Genomic DNA, 10431 nt, shown 5'->3' on the forward strand with positions numbered 1-10431 from the left:
ATCAGACATGGTCATAATTTTTTGGCATTTCACTGCAGTTAATTGCCTGACATGTGCATAACCATTTCCTATATTTTCATAAATTTTCATAAATTTCTCTAAGTTTTCCTATATTTTCATAAATTTTTACAAATTTACATAAGTTCTACATTTTATATTTATAACCTTTTCGAAACCATTTTTTAATTTAAAACTACGATCGTTCATTATTTGAGCTACAAAATAAATGCGTTTTTAAAAAAAAATACAATGTTGTGCACACAAATTGTATTTAATAAAGTCAAAAATAAATACCATATAAATGTGTGTGTAGATAGCCTTATCAAAGGGTAGCACAAATAGCAGAATAAACAATAAACCACTTTAATATATTCCCTATTATTTTTTATATACGATAAAAAAAAAAAAAAAAAAAAAAATTACATAATTATATAGTTGTATAAGTGGACAATGATACAAATTAAATTGAAAACGGGTCAATTGCATCAATATTCTCAATTATATTTTTTAGTTTTTTTGAAAATTGAGCTAAAGTTGCACCATCTATATATCTATGATCTGCTCCATATGTCAAGTTCATATTATTGGCAATCTCAAGATCATCCAATGAGCTAATTTTATTAATTCCATTTTTTAAAGAAATCATATTTTGAATCTTTGATATACCAATTATACAACCTTGATTATCAAATATAATAGGAGTAGCGAATGTTCCACCAATAGCTCCATAATTACTTATTGTTATTGTTCCATTTTCGATTTCATCTTTAGATAATTTCATTTCCATAGCTTTATTACGTAAATTTAACAAATCTTTTTGTATATCTATTATATTTTTTTTTTCTACATTTTTTATATTTGGTACTAATAAACCATGAGGTGTATCCATAGCTACACATATATTATGATTATTATATACTACATAACTATTTGTTTTTGCATTAAATTTTGAATTTAGAATTGGAAATTCTTTTAAAGTGTTTGATATTAATTTTATTAATATACTAGAAATTGTTATATTATTTATACCAATATCATTTTCTATTATTTTATTTTTTATTTCTTTTCTTATTTTAATAATCTTTTCAACATTATATATTTCATTTAAATGAAATAAAGGAATACTTAAAGATTCATTCATACTTTTACACATCCCAAGTTTAATTCCTTTTATTTGTACCTGTTCTAAAATATCCATTTTTTCATTTACATTTTTGTTTATTTCATCATTTTGATTTTCTTTATAATACAATTCAACATCTTCAACTGTTATATTATTTTTATTAAAATGTTTTGCAATCATATTAATATCTAATTTATATTCTTGTGCTTTTTTTTTCGTACCTGGAGATGCCTTAACATTTATTCCTTTTTCCTTTTTTTCAAAACAAAACCCTCCGCTTTTTTCTTCGCCTTTTTCTTCGCCTTTTTCTTCCCCATTTTGTGCTTCGCCCGTTTGTGCTTCGCCCGTTTGTGCTTCGCCCGTTTCTGCCTCACCCTCTTCTTCGCCCACTTCATCCTGTGTATCTATCTCACAAAAGTAAGAACCAATTTTTATAATATCTTTATCATTAGCATATTTTTTAACAAGAATTCCATTATATTTGCTGGTTATATCTACAGCAGCTTTATCACTTTGGACAGTTAATAAACTTTCCATTTCAGAAACTTCATCTCCTATTTGTTTATTCCATTGTGTTATTTCAACTTCGGATATTCCTTCTCCAATATCAAACAATTTACATTTAACGATTTTTAAATTAACATTGCTAGTGTTTATAAATCTTTGCCTATTTCCAAAATTTATCTTACTCCTTGAATTTATTTTTCTTAAAACTTGTTTGCAATGTTGCATCATTTTTCCCTAAATTGTTCAACTCGTAAATTATAAATTATAAATTATAAATTGTAAATTGTAAATTATAAATTATTAAACGCTTAAATTATAAATTCCTAAATTCAAAATGTCGAGACTCTTCAATTGATACTAATTTCCAAACACACTTTATATTAAATAATAAAATAAAAAATTATTTTTTTAAAAGCTGTGAAAAAAAAAAAAAAAAATACCATATAAACATGTATATATATATTCTTATACTATTTTCAAATTTTCTATAATACTAATGTAAAAAGGAAATGTAAAAAGAAATGTAAAACTAGGTTTATATAATGCTATATGCAACTTTGCTAATTCATTTTTACATTAATAATTTATCTCAATTTAAAAACGCAACTATATATGCACATATAGCCAAATATATTTTTAAAATAAAAAAAAAATATTTCCTTTTTTTATACCAATATAAATATGCACATCAAAATTTTCCTAATTTATTATCAAACTTTTTTAAAACTAAAAAGGTTAAATTATATGAAAATATAACTCCTTTATTTATGAGACCAAATTATTCACACACCCAATCGTAAAATTAAAGTGATGAAAATTAAAGTGATAAAATTAAAGCGATAAAATTAAAGCGATAAAATTAAAGCGATATAGTGATAAAATAAGCATTTCCACTTATTCTAATTAGCCTAATATAAATTTCCCCGTTCAAAAACACTGAACATTTATTACCCCAAATTAATGAATATTATTTTTTTTATTTTATTTTTTTTTTTTATTTTTTAACTACCATTTATTATGCCCAATTTTACTCAAAAAAATAAATATATTTCCAAATGATGCAGACAAAATAAAAATGGAAAAAGTGTAAGAATGTGCATGCATATGTATGTGTATATATTTATGATGAATTGCCAAATCGTTTCAAAAGGTGGCTAAAATTAAAAAAAAGATTTGCACAACTATTTTATATTTTCCTTAATATAATTTAAAAATAAAAATAAAGTGGTAATATATAATGATACATCTTCCAAAACAAAATAACGAAGATGGAATAGATATTCAAATAGAACTTGGGCCAGATAAAAAACTAAAAATTATTAAAAAAAATACAAATAAAAATGAATTATCTAACCAAGATAACAAAATATGTAATGTCATAAAAAATAATAAAACAATATATGATACATCTGAATCAGGTATGCAATTATATTTAAATTATTTTAAAACCAATTTTCAAAATTTTTCAAAAGATAATTCATATATTGTATATAACAAAAAACAAATTAAAGACAAATTTAAAGAACAAATAAATAATATTAGATCATTATTAAATCTTAAATATGATTATGCATATTATATTATGAAATGTTATGACTTTAATTCTGAATCTTTAATTGAAGATTGGTTTAGTGATTCTACAAAGGTTCTTAAAAATACAAATTTGATGCATCTAACTGAAAATGAATTGTATGAAAATGTAGAACTGCCTAATGTAGAACTGCCTAATGTAGAACTGCCTAATGTAGAACTGCCTAATGTAGAACCGCAAAATTATCAATGCAACCAAAATTCGACTCCTAACCAACTTGAAAGCAATTCTGATCAAAATTCTAATTTCATTTGCCCAATATTACTAAATGAATGCTCCATAAATGATACATATGCATTAAATTGTGGTCATCGCTTTTCAAATAAATCATGGTTATCATATTTAAAAACAGGAATAGAAAATGATTATGACGAATATATAATACATAAAAAATGTATGAACAATGAATGTAAATATTTTCTAAAAAAAAAAGATTGGAAAATTTTATGTGATAAAAATATGTATAAGCAATATAAAGAATTGTTATTAAATGTTTATATTAAAAAAAGTTATAATTTAAAATATTGCCCAAATAAAGAATGTGAATATATAATAGAATCCATGTTATTAATAAAAAATGCAGCAAATGCAGCAAATGCAGCAAATGCAACAAACCATGCCAATCTTGATAAGTATAAAAATTTAAATATAATTTGTAAATGTGGATATAACTTTTGTTTTATATGTTTAGAATCATTTCATAAACCAGTTAGATGTTCACTAATTCAAAAATGGAATCAATTACAAACAAAAGGTGATCAAAATATACAATGGATTAATGCAAATACAAAAAAATGTCCAAATTGTAATAAATCAATAGAAAAAATATCAGGATGTATGAATATTAAATGTATGTGTGGGTTCAGCTTTTGTTGGCTTTGTCTTAAAGAGTGGACTAGCCATAAAGGTGGGTTCTATAATTGCAATAAATATTTAGAAAACACAAATCAAAAATCGAGTAATAAAGATCAAGCAGATGCAGTAAGCGAAATGAGCAAAATGGAAAAAAAAAAGTCACATTTAGAAATGAATAAATATAATCATTATAAAGAAAGATTTGATGCACAAGAATATGGAGAAAAATTTACCATCAATTCACAATTATATTTTTTACATAATTTTTGTAAAAATAATAATTTAGATGTTAATAAATTCAAAAAATTTGAAGACTCTTTAATTCTAACAATTAAATATAGACAAATATTAAAATGGTCTTATGCACTTTCATATTTATTTAATTGGGATAATTTAGACAAAAAAAATATGTTTGAATATTATCAAGGAGAGTTAGAAAGAAATTTAGAAAAATTGCAACAAAAAATAGAAAATATCAATCTATCTTTAATTATTAATCATACAAATCATAAAAGTTTACAAGAAATAAATGAGTTAACAAAAGTTATTGATTTATATTTTAAAAATATTTCCAATTTTATTGAAAACGATTTTTTTTGAATTGAACACGATTTTTTTATTATTTTTTTTTTTTTTTTTTTTTTTTTTTTTTTGCAACCCTTTACTTTAAAACAATCAACTCTTTTGGGGAATAAAAACAGAATACATCGATATTGCATCTATTATTATATTTTCCTTTCTACTCATTGCTCTAAGATAAGACATCAGCTCATGGTAATCCGCATCCTCAGATAATTCGATTCTTTCCTTTTCTGCATCGTCCATAAAATGGCAGAGAAAAATGGATGAAGTGGCAGAGCAAATGGATGAAGTGGCAGAGCAATGGATGAAGTGGCAGAGCAATGGATGAAGTGGCAGAACAAATGGATGAAGTGGAGAGAAGTGTCGGCGAATCACATCTTACTTAACGCATACAAAGTCAATTTCAAACATCCAGTGGGTTCTGTATTCGTTGATGCATAACAAGGTCCTTGATAATTTTTTTTATTAAATGTATTTGTACCAACTTGAGATTTATTTTCATCAAAAATTGAAAATTTATTTATTATATTTATATATGAAGGTATATTCCATACTAAGAGATGATAAACTATATCTGATTTGTCAAAACTACTTAATGTAATGATATAAGACTTTGTCATATCATTATTATCTATCCATTCTATTGTTGGTAATACATTTTCACCTCCGCATGATTTTCCATAAAATTTTTTATCTAACAATTTTGCTTCGCTTGAGATGCACTTCTCTCGTCCATAGTCTGGGGCGAAAAAAAAAAAAAAAAAAAAAAAAAAAAAAAAAAAACAACAAAATGAGAGGAGAAATGACAAAATGAGGGGAGAAAAACGCTTCGTACACATTATCGTTCCATTTTGCACGCACCTGATTGTATGATATCTATCTTAGCAAAAACTAAAGCGACACTTAAGAGATAGCATAAGAAAAAGCCTAACTTTATAAAATTCATTTTGTAAATAATAACAAAAAAAAATATATAAATATATATATCCTTTATTTAAAATATTCTATATATTTATATTATTAGACATATGTCTATATATTTTTATAATTTATTATCTTTTTTTATTTAACTTATATTTATCAACATCTCAGATCTTCCCTACATTAATATAAATACAAATTCAATCTTAAAAAAAAAATTCTAACATTTTTTATATTTATGTGTATATACACACCTTTATATATGACTATCTCACATATCCGAAATCCAAAAAAAAAAAAAAAAAAAAAAAAATCACCTTACCAAACTAATTACTAATTTTCTCATATTATTCTTCAAAATAAAACTATTTGAAATTTCATATTTTTTGTCTTTTCAATATTAATGAAAATGAAAAAAAAACGATAATATATAATTGTCAAAATGAAAAAAAAAACGATAATATATAATTGTCAAAATGAAAAAAAAACGATGATATATAATTGTCAAAATGAAAAAAAAACGATGATATATAATTGTCAAAATGAAAAAAAAACGATAATATATAATTGTCAAAATGAAAAAAAAAACGATAATATATAATTGTCAAAATGAAGCAGTACTTAATGGGGAAGCATACTCATCTCGTTTAAACTTATGCATAAAAATACAAGTATGTAAAATAAACATTTTATTAATGATGTAATGATATAATGATAATGATAATAAATATATTTTTATTCAACCCTGTCTATACAATTAAATATTCTACACATAAACATGTTTGTGAAAATGTTTGTAAAAATCGAATTTTATGAATCAAGGGATAAGAAATAAACCAATTCAACCGTTTTTAAAATATATTTTTATTTTTTAAATATATTTTTATTTTTATTTTTATTTTGAAAATTCACTTATCTTGATTACAAAAGTAATTACAACATTTATCATCAGAATTGTCACTTTTATTTTTTTCATAAATAAACTTATTTAAATTTGAATCGACATTATTTTTATTATAATTATTCTCCGCATACTTATTATTCTCCTCTTGGACGTTTTGCATAATTATTCGGTTATAACAGTTTTCTATATTTTTTATGTTTCTTGGTTTAAATGGAGAAATCATATAATGTGCTGATTTTAGAAATTCCCTATTTTGAAATAAATCTGTTGAGAAACTATTTCTATTTTGCAAATTTATGTTAGAATTCACACTTACATTAATAAAATTATTATTATAAAGTTCATGGGTTCTTAATGTATCTGTAGATATCCATTTATTTTGTAAATATGTCATAGCAAGTGGATGATTTGGGGATAAATGTGCAACTGGATCTTCTTCTAAATTCTTTCTTTGATAATTTGTATCAATTTCGTTCATAAAATTGTTAAAACCTTCTATATTATAAACCATTCCATCTTGTATAAAAGAAATATCATTTTCTACACTCCCATCCATTTTATTCTCACCAGCATCTACATTCGCATCTACATTCGCATCCATTTTATGTTCACCCATTTCGACATCCACGTCCATTTTATTCTCATCCATTTTATTCTCATCCATTTTATTCTCATCCATTTTATTTTCATCCATTTTATTTTCACCCACATCTACAGCCGCATCTACTTTATTTTCACCCACATCTACAGCCGCATCTACTTTATTTTCGCCCTCTTCTACATTTTCATTTACGTCACCTGTTTTTGTTCTACCATCATCACTTCTATTTTCGGTTGCTTCAAAAGTGGTTTCATCTACATCTCCAGCTTCTCTTTTTTTTGATTCCAATTTATCCATTTCGCAACTCATAAAATATTCCTTTTCAATTTGTTCCTCTTCCATGTATTTTTCTTCGCTCAAGTTTTTGGACTCCGTCATTTCGACAACACTATCATGGTTCAACTCAGCTAAAAAAAAAAAAAAAAAATAAAAATAAAAAAAAAATAAAAAAATAAAAAAATAAAAAAATAAAAAAATAAAAAAAAATACATGCACATTCGCAGAACATTTTCAGAACATTTTCAGAACATTTCAGAACATGCAGGCGCGCTTTCTACTTCTATAGTAAGGGTATAAATTTCCATATTCTTTTTTTTTTTGTTCAGCTAAATGAGAGTTGACTCTAATCCACATTGCATGAACATCATCTTGTGGTAACTCGTTTGGGTTAATGGGACATGCTTTTTCCATAAATTTGTTATATTTAATTTCTATATCACATGGTACAGGTTTAATTATATCTTGTATTTTTAGATATGGTCTTTCTTTAATACAATCTACTTGATATACATCAGATATCCATTTTATTTTGGGTATGATTTTTCTCCTGACTGGTACAGGTACAAATGTATCTCTAAACTTTAATACAGGCACATCTACATTAACAACTATAGGTTTTGGAACCATATATGGTATTGGAACATCGACAGAAATAGGAACATGTTTTTGTACTTCTACATTTTTAACAATTTTTGGTTTAAATACTTGTTCAATTCTTGGGGTTGGTAAAATTGAATTAACATTTTCATTTAGTTGCATCATTTCTATATTATCAATAATATCTAATTTAGAATGTCTATTTGAATTTATTACCATTCCAGATTCATTCATTGATTTTGTAAACATATATGGATATATATTTTGTGCACCTGCACATATATCTTCTTGATTTAGTATCATATTGGTTCCCATAATTATATTCACTTCTTTATTCATTGATATATTTCTAACAAGTTTTGTATCCTTTTTATTATATTCATTTTCTACATTTTTTTCCTCATTTTCATTATCTACTACTTTTTCCTTTTCATTCTTTTCCTCACTTTCGCTATCTACTACTTTTTCTGTTTCATCCTTTTCATCTTTGCTCCCTTTGGGTACGTACCTAAACACAAGCACGCAAAAAATTATAAATTATAAATTGTAAAAATAGAGGCAGAAAACGGAACGCCTCCTATATAGTCATCCCGCCTGCTTTATTCGTATTTATTATTCGTATTTATTTTTGTTTATTTTTTTTTTATTTTTTTTTTATTTTTTTATTTTTTTCCCACGAACTTGATCACATATTCCACTGTCTCCACTTCCTGGAACCGTTTCATCTCCTTAACTTCTGGAACTTCAACAAACTTTTCGATAATCTTTTTTTCAATAACTGGTTTTTTTATAATATTCTCTTTAATCTCAACTTTCGGAGCATATTTGAATAAATATTGTATCCTTGGAACTTCTACAATTTTATCCACAAATTTTACTTCTGGGACCTCCACAACCTTAAAAAAGGCGAAAAAAAAAAAAAAAAAAAAAAAAAAAAAAAAAAAAAAAAATAAAACTACTACACATATTACAACGTTTCAAATACCGCTTTACCTTTTCAACAAACTTGGAATAATATTTTGGAACTTCTCTAATTTTATTTTCATATGTTATTTTTGGGATAATTGTTTCTATTGTTCTAACAAATGGCACTTCTACAGTTTTAGTTATAGTATCGACAGGTTGATAAGCTGTTATAGCCACCTTGAAAAAAAAAAAAAAATAATAAAATAATAATAAAATAATAAAATAATAATAAAATAATAAAATAATAATAAAATAATATATTTTTTTACTTTTTCATATATGTACACATATCTATTTGACATATGAATATACTTACATATTCCCTTTCTGTATGCTGACTAATTTCGACAGATTTCGTCATATCTGGTTTTCCCTCTATAATATTTTTTAATTCATTTGTATTTGTTCTCGTATTTTTTTCATAAATATAATTATTTTCATCCTTTGTATATTTATTGTCTTCCTCCAACTCATCATGACAGCAATTACTATTTATTTTACATGCATCAAACATTTTAATTAAATAAGAAAAAAATAAAAAAAATCACAAACTCTAACTGAAATGAACTATATAATTTAGATAACCAAATGTATGCATGTATGTATATATCCTCTTTAGTTATTTCAATTATGGTGTCTATTTTGAATAAAAGAGATATAATTTTAGTGATACTCCTATCTTAATAAACAATTTTTATTTTTATGTTATTTATATTTATATCTAAATGGATGTAACATAAATATTTACAAAAAAAAAATATATATATATATATATATATATAATTAAAATTATCAGATAAAATATACACGCAAAATTGACTTCATTGCTTAATTATCATCGCTTAAAACCATCAACTTTGAGAATCTTTATCTCTAATTATTTTATTATTTATTATTTTTTTTTTTTTAATCTTTTATTATATTGGATACTTAAAAACTTAGACAAATAAATTTCGGTGTGTGCAACATTTTTTTTTTTTTATAATTCATATTAAAGATTAATTCTGTTGTAGAATAAGAAATACCCTTACTATTATTTCTAAACCCTTTTTAATTATTTAAGTTCGAATCAAAATAACCGAACAAATTTCAAACTAAATTATTGAATAAACCGGAGTAGACATATTTAAAATATTTCTATATGATCTAGCTAATTATATAAAACTAAAATAATTTTTTTAATAAAGTACAATTAACAATAGATAGAATCATGAAAATTTATCTTATATATATTATGTCTTTTATTTAATACAATATATAGAATATTAATTCATATACTATCACTTTATATAAATTTATAATATTTTCTTTATGAAATGGAAGAATAAGAGGGGGAATGGTAATAAACCCAAATGCATTAATGTGCATTTTTACATACATATGTTTGATCTTAAAATTAAAAAAAAAATATAACATTGTATAAACATTCATTATTTTATATTACTAAAAATAAATGGTTTTATAATTATAAATATCTCTATATCATGTTTTATTAATTACCCTTT

At 23.8% G+C, this 10431-nt stretch overlaps 4 protein-coding genes across 4 annotated transcripts; 1 reads left to right on the plus strand and 3 right to left on the minus strand.

Moving 5' to 3' along the window:
* Window positions 1-460: 460 nt before the first annotated feature.
* PY17X_0404500 (uncharacterized protein) lies at window positions 461-1858 on the minus strand (the record flags this gene model as incomplete). The annotated part of the gene is made up of 1 exon (XM_719808.1): window positions 461-1858. The coding sequence occupies one exon, from the start codon at window positions 1856-1858 to the stop codon at window positions 461-463; it is 1398 nt and encodes a 465-aa protein (XP_724901.1).
* Window positions 1859-2867: 1009 nt separating this feature from the next.
* Window positions 2868-4676, plus strand: PY17X_0404600 (uncharacterized protein; the record flags this gene model as incomplete). Its single annotated transcript, XM_719809.1, has 1 exon — window positions 2868-4676. The coding sequence occupies one exon, from the start codon at window positions 2868-2870 to the stop codon at window positions 4674-4676; it is 1809 nt and encodes a 602-aa protein (XP_724902.1).
* Window positions 4677-4751: 75 nt separating this feature from the next.
* On the minus strand, window positions 4752-5604 carry PY17X_0404700 (uncharacterized protein; the record flags this gene model as incomplete). Its single annotated transcript, XM_719810.1, has 3 exons — window positions 4752-4888; window positions 5041-5397; window positions 5520-5604. 3 exons carry the CDS (start codon window positions 5602-5604, stop codon window positions 4752-4754), a joined length of 579 nt encoding a protein of 192 aa, XP_724903.1.
* An 883-nt stretch (window positions 5605-6487) lies between these two features.
* Window positions 6488-9440, minus strand: PY17X_0404800 (inner membrane complex protein 1a, putative; the record flags this gene model as incomplete). The annotated part of the gene is made up of 5 exons (XM_719811.2): window positions 6488-7491; window positions 7642-8468; window positions 8642-8856; window positions 8954-9103; window positions 9243-9440. 5 exons carry the CDS (start codon window positions 9438-9440, stop codon window positions 6488-6490), a joined length of 2394 nt encoding a protein of 797 aa, XP_724904.2.
* Window positions 9441-10431: the final 991 nt, after the last annotated feature.

This window comes from Plasmodium yoelii (genome assembly GCF_900002385.2).
Source record: "Plasmodium yoelii strain 17X genome assembly, chromosome: 4".
NCBI classification, from domain to species: Eukaryota; Apicomplexa; class Aconoidasida; order Haemosporida; family Plasmodiidae; genus Plasmodium; species Plasmodium yoelii.